We start from the raw sequence: 17,621 nt of genomic DNA on the forward strand, positions 1-17,621 counted from the left end.
ATCTAAAAATAAAATAATAAAAAATGAGTTTATAAAATTGAGAGTACCGTTCTCTTGAATTTTTTTTTTTTTTAAAGAAAAAGAGTTTATCAGCTGGCAGCCCCTGTGCTCACCGCTCAACAGAAGTTATAATAACAATGAATTACAACGATGAACAGCTAATTGTACCAAATCGTTTGATCTGGCTTTGTCAAGTAGTGTGAGCCATCGCGTATCTTCTAATGCAAGCAGCATCACTTATAATGCACAAGTGATTCCAAAAAATAATCGGACCACTTTATTTGCGCACTAAGTTTTATTCCATCGTTCAACTACAAGAAAATGGCTTTTTGCATTACTTAATTTTGATGTGAAAAATATAAAATGGTTAGGAGAAAAATATAAAATAGTTGTTAAAGTTTTTCTCGCAACTATTTTATATTTTTCGCATATAATTTAAGTGATGCAAAAAATCATTTTTCTTATAGTGATATCGTGCATTAAACCTTCTCAATGTCCATTTTAATTAAGTCGAAATCCAACACATACACACACGTATATATATTGCATCGTTCTTTCAACCTTGATTATAATGTCAATTAGTCCGCTTAATACATGACTAATTTGGTCGTTGGCGATGGGCTTGGCGTTGTTGACTACACTCCATTACAAGCTGCCCAACTATCCTTGTCCGTGATTGCCTAATTCTTTTAGTCAAATGGGTTTTTCTTGTGTTTCCTTTTTTATTTCGTATATGCACTCTGAAAATTGTTATCAAAGTATATGTATTCCCACGAAATTTAAATTTAATTATAATAATAACATGCAGCAAAGCCAGAAAAACTACTGCTAAAACAGCCTGAAGTTTTCACTTGCACTTCAAATATCGGAGCTCATAATTCGGTGAAACATTGATACTCATTGTGCAGTTCATTTCGGCGGACTTTTTCTTCTTCATCACAAACATCAATTCCACTTTCCCGCTGAGCTTGGTATGGCTTGTCAACGTCAAGACCCCGCCACTCAACTCACGTCCAAGATTCGAAGTGCTTTGCAGGGCCTTTGAATTCACATTAACAGTAACACTAACTTTCTTAGTCGAAAGCATCCCAGCCTTTCCTTTAGGAATACTAACCTCACCCACCATCACACCGTCGTACATGAACACGGCAGTGGCGCTGTCATACTTGTAGGGACCGAAGTTGATGTTCTTAACCCTAACTTGGGTTATGAAGCTTATGTCAAAGGAAGCCAATGGTTGAGTGCTAGTGTTCACGTTCTGGAACGTCACCGCCGTGCCCAACCTCACCTTTGGGGTCTTAACTTTCAACACAGTGACGGAAAAGACAGCGATAACTATAGCTTGAAACACAACAAATATAACAATATATATGGCCCACTTGATCCTTTTCTTCCGGCGGAGCTCGTCAGAGTGCAAGGTCGCCAATTCTTCGTCGCTGCTTGGCTGCTTAGTTGCCGGTGCTACTGGGTACATCTGTTGGTAATTTGTTTTCTCTGCCATTTTCTTCTGCTAGGAGCAGTGTATACAGAGTTTCGAAAATTTTTGTGGTTAATCCTTTTACTGAAAGGCGCTAGCTAGGAGATTAGAAGGTGATTGTTTGTATGGATAATTGGCTGGGGAGTGTTGGTCTATATAGGGTTTTGAAAATTTACCGGAACACAAAGGATGAAAGATGAGAGAATATAAAAAGAGAGTTTTTTTTCAGATGCGAAACACGCGCCAGCGTGGAATTGTTGACTTCTAGACGGTCGTTGTACTTTGTAGTGACGTGTGCCTTCTCGAAGAGTGAATAATTTAGTGAACCAATTATAACGTGCTGCTACGCGTTTTGCTCATGAAGGACGTGTAGTCAAGGTTAGCAATTGAACTAACATTAGATCCCTTTCCCAAGTTGATTTAATTGAGTGCATAATTATTGTTCGGAAATTAATGGAAAATGTTTATTTTATTTTTCTAATATAGTATAATATTAATAGCTAGAAATTGCATTCTAGATTTTAATTAAAACTAATATATATTCATGAAATCGTATTTTTAAGAGAGTCACAGTTAATATATATATATATATAGCGTGATGCAAAATTAATGTAATTGCAGAATATTATTGTTATTAAAAAATAATAGTTCTTAGGTTCATTTATTCCTTTTTCATTGTTTTAAGTTTAAATGGTAGTTTCATATAATTTTTTAAATTTAATTTATAATAAAAATAATTTTATAATATAATATATCACATTAATTAAATTGCGTTAAAGAAGTCACCTTTTTTTTTTTTTTTTTTTTTTTTAAGCCTTCCTCAGATGGCACCGGGACGAATCTATTGAGTGACAGGGGGACAACCCCCGTTGGGGGAATTTAAAGTGCTTATAATTTTAAATAAAAATGTGTAAAAATTAAAAACTTGATGTGTAATGTATTATTGTATTTTATTAGTGGTTGAAACTAGTTCGGATGAACATAATCAACCCAATATGATAATATGATTTTAGGATGTATGTAGATGTTGAGGTGATTTCAAATAATTTAGATTGCTTTATAAATAATAGTATTTTGTAGATACCATCACTATAAAAAATGACAATTTTTCGATGTTTTTATATACCGATATTTAAGAAAATGCTGGCAAAAATAATCATTTACCGACATATTATTTTTGCGTTGAAAATTATCAGCATGTATGCCTTTATGCTAGTAATTAAATATACATTTGCTATGTTTGCATAAATATTGATAAAGTACAGAGGATTTAGCATCAAGATTTATATTACTAGTATTTATAGATATTACCGATATATACAAGAAAAATGAACTTTTATTGTAATGAACAGACTTTGTAACTAAAATTAATTATGAATAGTCTTTTTGTTATAGTAAGTTTATCAAAAAAAGTCCGATTTTCTTGTAGATATAATTGAATATACATTTTATTGCATTTACATAAATTTTGGTAAAGTAGAGATGTGTTTAAATATAAATAAGTTGATATATATTTATATGTATGAAGTAAGTTAAGATAGATTTAATTTTTTTTTTATCAAAAATTAAAAAAATAATAAATCTTATCGACAATTAATTTGGAATGAAATCCTTTCAACAACTAAATACAACCTTAATCAATAAAGGATGATTATGTGCGCGTGCATTTACTTTCTTAAAAGTTCTACCATGTGAAGATTCGAGGTTAATTGTATTTTTCTGTATTTTCCATCAGCTCTCCTAACAAATTTTCCTATAAATTGATCATTTTTAACATTATCAGGGCATTTTTTTTTTCCTGCATAAATTCGAAAAACAATACTCACAATTAGCTAGTTGGTGCGGAGAACTCGCTCTTCACACTGTTCTCATGATATGATTTTATATTTTACAGAGTTTAATTAAGCATAGAAGAGACACAAAACAGTCCGAGAGAGTAAACAGGAAGATTTCCAAGAATATGACTCAAAACAGTTTATACAAGCAACTTCCATCTCAAATCAGGCAGCAAACTGGACCAGGCAATCTACCATAAGGGATATTAAACATTTACTCTGACACTTTGGAGAATGGAAAGTGCAGAAAATACATCGATCCTAGAATTAGTGCGCGCATAACCTAACACAATAGACCATTTCCAAACTTGTTTAAAGAAGCATATCCCAAAATTGGATTTCACCTAGACTACTGGACTTTCACTGTGGTAAGGATCCTCGCCTTTATTGTATAATTAAGCACTACTCTTGTACTGTTTGGTTTTTTTAATATTAATATATAAGTGCTTGCTAAGAAAAAATAAATACTCTTAAATTTAAAGGTACTAATATAACCAAAACATAAATCACTTCGTATAAAACACATATTATGCTAAGTAAACAGCCAAATACAAAATTATTGAACGAGTACTAAAACACACCTTAAAAAAAAAAACACACACACACACACACAAACACAACCAAAAGTGCTTTCACATGCAATTCAAATCCTGGATTGCCTTTGCTGACAAATTAATAGCCAAGGTGCAGTTCATTTGGGCAGACTTCTTTTTCTTGATGATAAGCATCAGTGTCACCTTCCCACTCAACTTGGCTTGCCCATTCAAGGTCAAGACCCCAGCACCCAGCTCACTTCCCAGACTCCCATTGAACCTTGGCAGTGCATTCGAGCTCATGTTCAATGTCACACTCACCTTTTCCGTCGAAAGAAAGCCAGCTTTGCCTTCGGGAATAAGGACATGTCCCACAGTTACACCCTGGAACGAGAACGTCGCGTTGGTGCTCTCAAATTTGTAGGGTCCGAAGTTCCTGTTCTTAACTTTTATTTGGGCCATCATGGTCAAGTCAAAGTAAGGTATCAACTGAGTGCCGGTCACCAAATTTGGGAACGTGACCGTTCCCAACCTGACCTTAGGCGTCCTGACCCTCATCACAATGAGAGTGAAGATCAAAGTCTGTATAATCTGACTGATAATGCATGAGACGATGCACTTTATCCTCTTCTTTCGACGAAGCTCCTTGGATTCCACCCCGCATGATTCTTCATCGCTTCTAGCTTGCTCGTTTATTGCCTGCTGGTCGGTTTTCTCAGCCATTCTTGATCTCTGAGAGCTGTGAAAATAAATTAATGTAGTAAGTGTTTAAGGAGAGTTATGAACTGCAATATATATATATATATATATATATAGACACTTACATATACGTACATATAAGAGCTTTCTTGAGAGACATTTTTTTTTTGAAAAAATTTAGTTGCAAGAATAATTATGCATTAATCTACACACCAATTTAATATAATTATTTAAAAAGTAAATTTTATTAAAAATAATATTAATTTAAATTTTAAATATAAATGAATCAATATTGATACGCAGATTAGTATGCGAGTTTATTTGTATATAGTAAAACTTTTTTTTTTTTTTATTTCATAGGCCTCTACATAAATAGGATGGGTTCTCATCTCCATTAATTGTCTGGTTCATTTGTGCCTAAAACTATTTTAAGTTATATATTCTCAAATATTTATTTTCAAACATTCTCAAATAGAAAATATTTTTAATTTAAATATTTAATTTTTTTAATCTAATTTGACCTAATCATTATAAATTTTCTAAATTTAAAAAAAAAATCTAATTTTTTAAATCTAAAAACAAAAATTATTTTTTAATAAGATTTATTACTCATCATCTTCACACACCGTACAACATATTTATTTTTTTTAATTTTTTTTGTTTTATTCTTTTTAAACTAATTAGATTTTTTACTTATCATTCATTAATTATATATTTGGTAGAAAATAAAATAAAATAAAAACTAAAAAAGATGTGTGATGCGTAGTACCAGAATGTTGAGTAAAATTTTTTAAACTCAAATTATTTATCTATTATTCTTGAGATATTCTAAATATATAAATGGAGCCTTAAAACTGAACTTCCTTCCTGATTCTCTAGGCTCTCTTCAGCCATTTCCATGCATTCATCGTGATCGTACAACTAAACATTGTCTAAATTCCATAAGACATTAAGTCTGTGTTTAGTAAGTGAAAACCTTAAACTACCTTTTTTTTATCATTTATAAACATTAATTTACTATTATTTATTGACTATTTATTATTTTTTTATTTACTATTTTTTTATTAATATTCATAATTTAAAATCCCTTTAACATTTAAACATAGTGTTAATTTTATGGATAATACTGTTTGAACCGATAATTGATTGATAGTTAATCATTTTTATTTTTAATTATTTTTAATATTTTTTAGTGATTAAGTAAATGAATATTATTGAGTTTTTATTTTTTTTATAAAAAAATATTTTAAAGTGTTAAAAAATTAAATAAAAGAAAAAGAAAATAAAAAACTTGAAATGCCTTATTGAGAGTAGGTTGTAGGTAGAGTAATCTGTCCCAGTAGCAGTATCTAATTTTATCGGTAGGGGTACTGTGCGGCTCTGCCCTTCGTCCGGGGGAAAAGAAAAACGAAAAAAAGTGACGAGCAACACGCAACAACTACTGGGGGGTTAATTGTAATGGACCCCATATAAAAACGTAAAACACACGCAAAAAGGTCCATATGTTGTCACTCGTCATTGAATAGGCCTTTGGAAAGTACGTACGCTAGCTTTAATAATCGCCGGCCGAACTTAGGCCTGGTGTCAACTCGTGTTGCCCACGACAACAGTAGGGGACCCGGGCGTCCCCTAAGTGCATTACAAGTTTTTTAATTTTTATTTTATTTTATTTTAAATTTTTTTAACATTTTTAATTATTAAAAAATAATTAAAACATATAATTTTATTAATACTCACTTTTTTAATCATTAAATAAAATAAAAAATTAAAAAAATAATAAATAAATTGTAATAAAATAATAACTATATCATTTTTACTCTAACTTATCAAGATCAGCCTGAACGTTAGGCCGGTCTACGTTCTCCAGTGTCTCTACTAGAGAGAAAATAATTTTATTTATCCTTTTTATATATTATATATTATATATTTTTTAATTTTTTTAATAATAAATATATAATATATAAATGATAAATAGAATAATTAAATTAATAATTAAATTAAAAATAATTTTAAAATATATAAAATATATAATATGAGATAATGAGTAGCATCTCTCAAATATAATCATAATTATTAGTTGTAAAAATGTCGCATGTTCTTTTGGAAAAATAATAAATTTTATTGTTAAAAAATTATTATTTTTTATATAACACTTAATATTATTTATTTTTTAAAATAAATATATAACATTTACATATTCTATAACTATAAACTCAATTTCTCCTTCAAATTATTTTAGCGCGATTCCATAAAAGATACACAATACAATCCTATCACATAGCTTTTAAAACTGTTCAATCTATATAATAAGTCTATTTATCTCGGGATTATAAAGAATATGTGGAAAAGAATTATAAGGAGTTCAATATGCATCGAAGGGTATACATAGATTACTTATAGTGTCATGTTGTTCGACAGCACATCATGTTTTACAGCCAACTGATCCAATTGTCATTAGATGAGTTCATTCAAAACTTTTGTTTTTTCTCACCAATAAGATGATATTATATTAACATTATACAAAATGTTACATGAGTTGTGGAGAATTACATTTAGTGTGCCAAAATTTCCCATTAATGGAGCTGGGTTTTTTAATAAAAAATATTTTCTTTACAAAAAGATTTTATAGAAATAAATTAATAAATTTATGTCATTTAATGTGATATATTAAATTATAAAATTATTTTTTTATAAAAAATATATAATAAATTATATAAAATTACGTTAATTTATGAATTTATTTTTATAAATTTTTTTTATAATTATCGATTTATTTTCTTTTGCACGAAAGGCCTGAGTACTGGTAAATATTTCACGAGGTATTCTGATCATAGGTTGTCGCAGGAAATCATTTATATTTAGCTTTAAGTCTTAAAAAGATATAATTTAGTTTGTCGCTACTCGCTAGATTTTTAAAAGCCTCAAAATGTCGTTTTCGAAAACTCTAGTGTCAGAGTGAGGACTCTTTCGGCCTAATGGTATTTCATTTCCAACGGTACTCGAATCCGGGCCCCCACATGCAACTGGGCTACATAGTACATATATATGCCCCCCCAAATTTGACTAGAAACCCCCTCCCCCGGCCAGTAAAGAAAGAAAGAAAAACTGGTCTAACTGTTCTTGATTAAAGTATTGGGCCTTTAATTCAAATCCTTCTTTTTTCAACCGGAGTTGTTTTCGTTGGACCCATTGTGATCGTGTCATGTACCGAAAGTATTCCATTTTTGAGCATGACCAGAGGGGTCACAATCTTGATTGAATATTAGTTGCTTGACCATCTAGACGTTGCATGTTAACGTTTATGTTAAATTACTCATGTTTTTGCAAACTGATTTTTTTTTTTTTTGAAGTTTTGAAAATTTATTTAAATTAAACTGCTCAAAACCCCGTACTGGATCGGAGGAAGTAGGTAAAGCTGTGGCCTGCGAGCGGCCAGGTCAATGATTACAGTAGTGACTTCAACAACTTGTCGATCCGGTCGTTGATCACACTTCCAACCTCAATCATCTTTAATAATTGCATTGGGCATGCATGTGATACTCTGCATTTTTGTCGCTGAGCCAAAAGGAATACCAGTAATATTGGATACATTTCTAGTTTATGTAAACTTTGTCAAAAAATAGTAAGTATGAATCTACATGAAAAATTTATATTTTAAGGATGTGTTTCATTTTTTTTTTTTTTTCAAAAAGAAATATGCCATATTTGCACATCTTTAAACTGTAATTAAAACTACTTAAAAAATATATTTAACTAAATACCAAGATATATAATATAGAGGTACGTACTCATGATAATTTTTTATTCACTCTCACAGTATATAAGAATATAAAAAGCAACCAAACGTATATTAAAACATGAAATATATAGATCGACCGGCGGATGAAATAAAAGAAATAAGAAACTGATCAAACGAACAGGCTGATCATCAAGTTTTCACTTGCAAATCAATTCTCGGAGCTCATGATTTGGTGAAACATTAATCTTCATCGTGCAGTTCATTTCGGCGGACTTTTTCTTCTTCATCACAAACATCAATTCCACTTTCCCGCTGAGCTTGGCATGGCTTGTCAGCGTCAAGAACCCGCCACTCAACTCACTTCCAAGATTCGAAGTGCTTTGCAGGGTATTTGAATTCACATTAACAGTAACACTTACTTTTTTAGTCGAAAGCATCCCAGCCTTTCCCTTAGGAATACTAACCTCACCCACTGTCACGCCGTCGTACACGAACGTGGCAGTGGCGCTGTCATACTTGTAGGGACCGAAGTTGGTGTTCTTAACCCTAACTTGGGTTGTGAAGCTTATGTCAAAGGAAGCCGATGGTTGAGTGCTAGTGCTCACGTTCTGGAACATCACGTCTGAGCCCAACCTCACTTTAGGGGTCTTAACTTTCATCACAGTAACGGCAAAGACAGCAATGACTATGGCCTGAAAAACAACAAATATAGCAATATATATGGCCAACTTGATCCTTTTCTTCCGGCGGAGCTCGTCGGGGTTCGCCGATTCTTCATCGCTTCTAGGGTACCCATTTGCTGGTGCCAAGGGATAGGCAGGCTGGTAATTTGTCTTCTCGGCCATTTTGCTTGATTTGCTACTTCGAAAAGTGAAAAGAAATGAACTCTTCGAATTATATGTAATATGATCCCTTTTATCTTTTGTTTGCTTTTTTAGGATGAGTGGATGGAAGAGATGTTTGTAGTTGTGGTGGGAGAGATCTTATCATGTGCTATATATATAAAGGTTTACATAAAATAAGTAATGGGGTAGAGCTTCGTGGAAAATGGGATCAGTACTCTTTGACTTGGAAATTGGAATTGTTAAATTAATTGGAATATGGCAATCAAACGCGCTTGAAGAGTTGAAATTTTTGGGCTTCTAGAGGCCGGATGATGATTAATACTACATATCCGATATTTTACTTACGTGACTCATGCATATAATTATAATAATCGTACCTTTTTCAGTCTTGATATTTTTAACAAATATTTAAGGAAAAATGTCGTTTTTCTCGGTTAAATCTCTTTTTCCGAGTACACAGTCGATCAATATCTAAAGAAACTTCGATTCTATCCGACGTTGAATAAACTTGATCCATGTATCACGGTTTTAGACAGATCAGCATGATATTTTGCCCTTGAAAATAACAAAGGGATTCGACACTTGATTCATCATGTGATCGTAGATATGATCAAGAATTAATTATAATGAGATAACAAAAACTAAGGTGCCGTTTGATAGTGAGTTGAGATGAGAAGAAAATTGAAAGTCGAATAAAATATTATTTTTTAATACTATTACTATTTTAGAATTTGAAAAAAGTTGAATTATTTATTATATTTTAATCGAGAATTTATAATGAGATAATATAAACTAAGGTGCCGTTTGATAGTAAGTTGAAATGAGATAAGATGAATCGCGTAGAAAGTTGAATAAAATATTGTTAAAATATTATTTTTTTAATATATTAGTAGTTGAAAATTTAAAAAAATTGAATAGTTTATTATATTTTATATGGAAACTTAAAAAAATTATAATGATGAGATTAGATGAAACTCTTCTTGTATATATCCAAACAAGGTATGAAGGTACTATATATTGTTGGTAAGTAATATGTGAAAGAAAAATTCTATTTATAAACTGGTGTGAATAATACAGTAAAGTGTTAACATGATATGATTTAATGTGGAAGATAATTTTTAAATTTTAAATCTAGTTATTTAAATTATATGAATTATGTACTCTACATACTGGCTAGAGAATAAAATAATTTTGTGTTAAAAATTTATGAGCAATCGTTTATATAGTACTTTGCCTTGTATTACATTAACTGTACCTTAGTAATCATTCTATCTGTCTTAAAAATCAATGTCATTCTAGATGCTATCTTAAGAGATGAACTATACATATTTAGTTGTCCTATTGCTAATTAACATGAAGTTTTCATTTGGTTACGTAGTTTAGATGAAATGAGATAAGATATTTTGAATAGTAATGAATAAAATATTATTATAGTATAATTTTTTAATATTAATTTTATATTGTGATTTGAAAAAATTGAATTATTTATTATATTTTATATAAAAATTTAAAAAAATTATAATAATTATATAAGATGAGATGAGATGAGATTGTTTAATTTTTATAACAATCCTGACAAATTTTGTAACAATCATGGGAGCAAAGTTTCGGGCATCCACCGTCGTTGACTGCTGCACACAAACGATGAAAACAGCGAAGAGTTCCCCGCGACGCCATCCATCATATGATACGTACCGCCTAAAACCCAAGTAGTCAATGCTCTCTCCTCAACCATTTGTTTTCACATTATTCTCGTCTCATTTAATTTAAATATTACAATTTTTTTAAATTATTACATAAAATTTAATAGATCATTCAATTTTTTTAAATTTTAAAATAAACATAATATTAAAAAATTATATTTTAATAATTAATTTTTAATTTTTATCTCAATTCATCTCATCTCATTATTTACAAAAAAAAATACTGTCATAAAATGTAAACTACACGACCAAACAATTATTTCTTTTTCTTTTTCAGAAATTTTATTTCTATATTTTTTTAAACCTAGTAAATTATTAGGATTATAATTTTGATGCTTATAAAAAAAAAAAGAGTATAATTTGAATAAGTTGTACCTTTTATTGGGAAAAGCTGTACACTAATAATATTTGATGTTACATTAAACAGGCTAGGTAGGATTTTGAAAAGGATCGATCTTATTGATCAATAAATGCACTAAAAAATATTCCTTCTCATAATTAATTGAGCCATAAGAATTCCCACCCGATCACAAAGATGTACTGTACAATTGTTTTCAAAAGCCGTACGTAGAATATTGATATTTATTTGGTTAATTCATAATATTTAAGATCAAAATATTTCACTGCATGCATGCACCTGTTGGGAATTACTACGTACCCAATTAATGGCACTTTTTTTAGAGGAATCACTTACTTAGCAATGTTTAATTTTAAGATGAATATTTTCTCGCGCATGATATGTACCCATAGAAACGATGGAAGATGCTAGCTAGCGGGCCAGCCGAGGCCTACAGAAGCAACAGACATTGATTTGATTTTTTAGCTGCAAGCAGACGGGGACTTCTTTTCCTTTCTTTTTTCCCCTAAGCAGATCAAGGTTTTGATCTTGTCTACACCCTTTAGCATCCAGTACATATATATACTTCCTCAACAGCCAAGCTTCCACAACAAGCAATAAGCTTGCATGTTCCCTACAATAATTCTGATCAGCCACGCCCCCAAGAGGATATATATTGCATGGTTAGGTTCATGCTCCCTTTGATACTAGAGTATCTTAGATAATCTATGAATAATAGTCATATTGAGAATAATAGTGAATATATAGTAGTAAATAGTTTGTGAATAGGTAGTAAATTAGTATGAGAATATCTTAGAATAATTGTGTTTCCAAACAGACTGATCCTATTTATAATCTTTCATTGGAATGTCCAAATCACATGAAATATATTCTAAAAGGACTAATCAATGATATAATTAGAGCTTTATTGGAATCTTATAAAGAATAAAAATTTCTTATTCCCAAACAATGTGAGATCCCATACACCATCAACTCTTATATATCCCTATCGTATGAGAGTATAACAAATAGTCACTTTCTTAATAATTAAGAAAAAAAAATTAAAATATATGAGTTTGCACATTTGATTGGCATATTTACGAGGCATATTATTATTTTCCCTTTTTATTTTAAATTATTTATCTAGGCAGACATGAAATTTCAAAGAAGCGAGTTGTCTATATGGATTTAATTACCGATGCATGAATTATAAGTAAATGGCGGCGAAAACCATAGGTTATCTATGCATATTACATAACCTATATATCTAATTACAAACCGATCGAAGAGCCACCCATAGAGAGAAATTAAGGGAAGGACCGGGGAAGGATAAAGTGGTCGGAACTCAGAAGATCAAGGCTTGCAAAGACTAAGAAAATAGTAACGATAATAACCATAACAGATTCAACATACAGAACCTTCCTCCTCGAAAAGTACTTTGTCTTACAATAAATTCAAGCTAAATAGCGCCAAAACATGTTATTCACAATCTAAAACATGAACAGCTTGGCTTTTCAAATCAACAGTCATGGTGCAGTTCATATCCGCAGTCTTGCGCTTCTTCATCATCTTCATCAGCGTCACCTTGCCTCTCAATCTCGAAAGGCATGTCAATGTCAAATTCCCGGAATTCAGCTCATTGTTCAACTTTGCACCATCTATGACGACCCCATTCGAGCTAACATCGATCGCAACGTTCATCCTCTTCGTCTTCCTAGCTTTGGCACGTCCCTTGATAATATCTCCATCACCCACAACCGCATTCGCAAAAGTAACGTTAGCAGTGCTTTTTTCAAACCTGAAATGTCCGAAATTCTTGTTCTTCACTGCAATTTCAGCATTCAAAGTCAGAGTGAAGAAGGCAGGAGAGTTTGATGCATTATAGGTGAGGTTCTGCACCGTCACGGATCTTAGCCTAACGCTAGGAGTTTTGATGCGCATCACTGTCAATGCGAAAACCAGAATGATTATGGTCTGGAACACGACCCCAGCTATGATATATGCATAGCATTTCCTGTTCTGCATGTTCTTGAATTTCTCCGACTCCAACATGGCTGTATATGTAAGTTTGGCACCTGATTAAGCGCTTCCTTTTCAGCCTTGTCTCTGGATTTGTAAAAGTAAATTAATTAGCTGTTATATGTTACTGGAGTTGGATTGCTCGATTTCAATATATAATTATAGGTAACCGAGGATTTCGCATACATTTCTAATTTAGTGATCTTCGTGGAAGATGAACATGATTAACGTGGAAGTAAGAGTTTTCTTATTGGGCGTCATGATGAGAATGCAAGATATTTGTATAAGTCGTCTGGTTTTTGTCAAATGTCAATAGAGGCTCTTGGACGATGTTAAAAGTATTGAAAATAGTATGTGTTTACCGTGTTTAATTAAATCCACTTAATTTAGAGAGTAAATGGATATATCACGGCCTTCATGAATGGCAATTGGAGAGCAAATGCAACCTTCATGGCAATTGGTTGACACGTACCAACTGTCAGAAACAAGTCGATGTAGAGGCCGGTTGAGAATAGGGCCAATTGGACATCAAATCAAATTTATTCCTGCGCCGAAAGCTGGTGATTTTTTGAACAGTGCGTGGTTCACGAGAGTCCGGAATACAGCGCAATGCTATGGTCCAAGAAGCAGGATGGATGGGTTTGGCAGCAGGCGAGGGGGCCTTGACTTTGGGGTTTCATCTCACTCGTTTTCACATACCATGCCGAAGTCATGAAAAGCAAGTCACGGTTCACTTTCGAGAAACCTTACTCAAACTCACATGCACAAAGTCAATCGCCTTGTTTTTATATTCAAACTTAATTGGATGGTTTTAAATTACTCTGTTGTTTCCGTTTGCGTTCAGATTCTTCTGTCAAAATATCAGCATTAATTTGATGTGATATACGGTATCAATTAATCTTGTGAGCTAATTAGATCATGTGAATTCATCACATGAATGGAATCCAAAGAAATTAAATTAGTAGAGGTACGTTTAATTTCCTTAATAATAATTGATGTGGATCGACCGATAATGAATCATTACCATTAATGAAACCGTGTTGACATAGCTAAGGCTTCGTTTGATTATACAGTATTTCAAATAAGATAAAATTAGATATTTTGTTAAAAGTTGAATAAAATATTTTTATAATATAAATTTTTAATATTAGTTTTATTTTGAAATTTGAAAAAATTAAATTGTTTATTAAATTTTGTGTAAAAATTTGTTAAAATTATATTAATTATATGAGATGAGATAATTTGAATTTGGATATCCAAACCAGCCCACATCGATCCGCATATGAGCATATATAATATTGCAGTTTACAATCAGCGCCCTCAAATTTTCCCGCTATAGAAAACTTAGCACGCATGAGAAGGAGATGGAAGGTATATTTAGAATGAAAAATCCACATAAAAGTTGTATTAATTTTCTCGCTATAGAAATGCTACATATACACTCATCAATTGTATGAGTTTATTATCATTAGGGTGAGGCTACTCTGCTGCCTCACCCTTACCGCTGGGCTTACCACCCAGTGTAAAGTTTTTTTTTTTTTTTTCATTTCACATTTTTTTAATCACTTTCTTAATCATTAAGTAAAAAAAAAAATACACCAATATATTTAAAATCACTTTCTTAATCACTAAGTAAAAAAAAAAAATTTTTTTGCCGAGCAGTCAACCTCAGGCGGCAAAATAGTTTTTTCCTTATCATTATTCTTTTTACTAATATAAATTTTACAAATGAAAACTAGAATATATAAAAAGAAAATCTCCACCTTTTGAAAGGAAATTTTAAAATTGAGACATCAAGACAGGTTTTTTTTTTTAATGTATAAATTAAGAGCAATGCTAATTGCAAGTAATTAAGTGCATGCGAAAGATACATATATACTACCGTTCACGCTTTTGATATATCATAATTTACTTTGAAAAAAAATTTAATTTTGAAATTATTTTGTCAATAAAATTATATTATATTATGTCAACTCGTCATGTGTAGAGGATCGATGTGTACTAGTACTCCTCGCATGCTTGTAAATATAATTTTACATGATAAATTCAGGCTTAATTAGCAGTACGTACTTATGATCATGATGGGTGACAAAAACGTACATAGTGGTGAATGTCGACACTTTGCAAGTTGCAAGCATGAGTTTAGGATTTGAATATGTTCTTTAGTGGGATAGGATGCGAATTTTGAAAGGCCAACGATTCCATATATGACCACCAAACCATGAATCAGGTTGACTCTTTCCATTGAGAATCATGCATTTAATTTTTTACTCATGGGGCGGCTGGTCATGCTGCATGTCATCTCATCAACATCATGCTTTTATATATAGTTCCCATATATTTATATTGAAAAAATCTTTTTTCTTTCGGCCCATACAGATCGAGGTTCGATCGATGGATCGGACCCGAATACAATATATTTTACATATCTTTGGCCACTGATGATAACAATTTTAATTCAATATTATTATTTTAGTAGTCTTTAATTTGCAAGAATACTTTCCCTCGATCGTGATGTGCAACGTTGTCAAGAAGAAAGGGCACTAGTAAACAACATTAATTTCAAGAGTACTAGTACTTCATGTCTCCTAAAATAGGAATTAAAAATGCTGGCATATGCGACTAAAAAAAATGAAATCCTACATAGGAAATATATATATATACACAACAAACAAACAAGATGATCTTGTCATATACCTAAACCGATAGATGAATTTTTTGAATGAAAACATGAATAGGTTAAATTCTTATGTTAAGTGGTGGGCAATATGATTAATATATAATCATAATATGGTGAGGTTTGAAAGTCTTCCAATTTCTTAAAGGTGAGTACTATACCTCGTTTGACATTTTGACATCATCAATTAGCTAGAGTACTTGAAAGTTTATAGCATGCATGGTTGGGACCGGGCGGTCAAATTATATTGTTGCCATTCATTGTTGTGGAAGTTAATTAATTGGAAAAGTCTAATTACAAACACACCTATGCGCTAATATGTGCATTAATTTATTGTGATTGGTCAAAAAATAAATTTTATTAAAAACAGTACTAATTTAAATTTTAAATATGAAAGAATCAGTATTGGTACGTAGATTAGTACGCGACTTTACTTGTATATAGCAAAACTCTAATTAATTAGAATGAGCTTTCCTATTTCTCAATTAATTAACTTGCTTTTCTTTATGTGAAATCATCGCTTATTTCAAAAGTTTAAATTGATAAGAAGAGTTAGATTTAATTATTTTTATTATATTTTTAATACTTCTCCACTCTCAAGTATGGGTCAAACTCTCACTCAATGAGTAAGTCCAAACTAAATAGGGTAGAGTATAGAGTTATTACTTTAATTCAAGACATATGTTATGATATTATGTTAAATCAAAACTTATATATCTCAAAAATTTAAACTGATAAAAAAATATAAATTTAATTATTTGTACCTAACAACTAAGAAATTGCAAATGACTTTAAGGATGCAGGTCATGGCGTACTTCGAGTTGTTGATCCTAGAGACCAAATTAGTATATACTCGCTTTGAAATAATTTTTATCGTTGGATAATTAATATTAAGTAGTAATTTCAAAGTACACATACGTGGTATATTGATTCTATTAGAATATCATATATATACTAATCAAATAATATTTATATAAATATTTTAAATTATATGACATGTTGTAATAAGATAAGATTAGGAGTATTGATATATGAAATAAATAAGCTAGGTGCATGAAGACAGGTTTGGAATTTTTTTTAAACTTAATAATGTAAAACGTGTTTGAGAGATCACTTTGATCGGTAGTCTTAGTATAATGATGATATTGGCAAGTGACAACAGAAGCTTCTATCAAGTATCTGTAGTACCATGTTTGCCGGCCTCTGAGTCTTGTCGTGGCTGCAAGGAAGCGCGTTCAACATTAGAAAAATGCTAATTGAACCGATAAAATTGATCGATAAAAATGATCAATTGAGTTTTTTATTTTTTATTATAATTTTTTTTTTAATTTTACTTGATAGTTAAAGAAGTGAATATTAATAAATTCTTACTTTTTTATTATTTTTTAAAATATTTAAAACTATATAAAAAATAATTAAAAGAAAATAAGAAAAAAAACATTTATGCATAAACGGTTCAAAGCATATTTCAAGTTTTGTGTAATTAATATCAAGTTAAAAGCATATATCCCGGCCTCTAGAAAGATACTTGATCTTAGCATCCCGTTTAGATGCTAAGTATTTCAGATCATTTGTGAATAATAGTAAATGAATAGCATGATATGTTTGTATATTAAAGTAAATTATTTGTGAATTATAGTAAATTGATATAAAAATATCTAAGAACAATTATATTCCTAATCAGGCCGGCCTTAAGCTAACAATTAATATGAGGAGATTGATGATGAACACGTTATTAGCTTTTATTCTATGCGCGC

At 31.0% G+C, this 17,621-nt stretch overlaps 4 protein-coding genes across 4 annotated transcripts; all 4 read right to left on the bottom strand.

Annotated features, from left to right (window-relative positions):
* Positions 1-747: 747 nt before the first annotated feature.
* On the bottom strand, positions 748-1,654 carry LOC122289982. Its single transcript, XM_043097473.1, has one exon. It carries the CDS (start codon positions 1,499-1,501, stop codon positions 848-850), a length of 654 nt encoding a protein of 217 aa, XP_042953407.1. The 5' UTR covers positions 1,502-1,654; the 3' UTR covers positions 748-847.
* Positions 1,655-3,944: 2,290 nt separating this feature from the next.
* On the bottom strand, positions 3,945-4,568 carry LOC122289372 (late embryogenesis abundant protein At1g64065-like). The gene has a single exon (XM_043096346.1). The coding sequence runs from the start codon at positions 4,566-4,568 to the stop codon at positions 3,945-3,947; it is 624 nt and encodes a 207-aa protein (XP_042952280.1).
* Positions 4,569-8,312: 3,744 nt separating this feature from the next.
* LOC122289072 lies at positions 8,313-9,271 on the bottom strand. The gene has a single exon (XM_043095993.1). The coding sequence runs from the start codon at positions 9,126-9,128 to the stop codon at positions 8,481-8,483; it is 648 nt and encodes a 215-aa protein (XP_042951927.1). The 5' UTR covers positions 9,129-9,271; the 3' UTR covers positions 8,313-8,480.
* A 3,376-nt stretch (positions 9,272-12,647) lies between these two features.
* LOC122289373 (late embryogenesis abundant protein At1g64065-like) lies at positions 12,648-13,220 on the bottom strand. Its single transcript, XM_043096347.1, has one exon. The coding sequence runs from the start codon at positions 13,218-13,220 to the stop codon at positions 12,648-12,650; it is 573 nt and encodes a 190-aa protein (XP_042952281.1).
* Between the last annotated feature and the right edge of the window lie 4,401 nt (positions 13,221-17,621).

Source organism: Carya illinoinensis, chromosome 12, assembly GCF_018687715.1.
Source record: "Carya illinoinensis cultivar Pawnee chromosome 12, C.illinoinensisPawnee_v1, whole genome shotgun sequence".
Lineage (NCBI taxonomy): Eukaryota > Viridiplantae > Streptophyta > Magnoliopsida > Fagales > Juglandaceae > Carya > Carya illinoinensis.

Excerpts from the sequence above, each read along its gene's own strand:
- LOC122289072 (XM_043095993.1), bottom strand. The coding sequence starts at position 9,128 with ATGGCCGAGAAGACAAATTACCAGCCTGCCTATCCCTTGGCACCAGCA.
- LOC122289982 (XM_043097473.1), bottom strand. The coding sequence starts at position 1,501 with ATGGCAGAGAAAACAAATTACCAACAGATGTACCCAGTAGCACCGGCA.
- LOC122289372 (XM_043096346.1), bottom strand. The coding sequence starts at position 4,568 with ATGGCTGAGAAAACCGACCAGCAGGCAATAAACGAGCAAGCTAGAAGC.
- LOC122289373 (XM_043096347.1), bottom strand. The coding sequence starts at position 13,220 with ATGTTGGAGTCGGAGAAATTCAAGAACATGCAGAACAGGAAATGCTAT.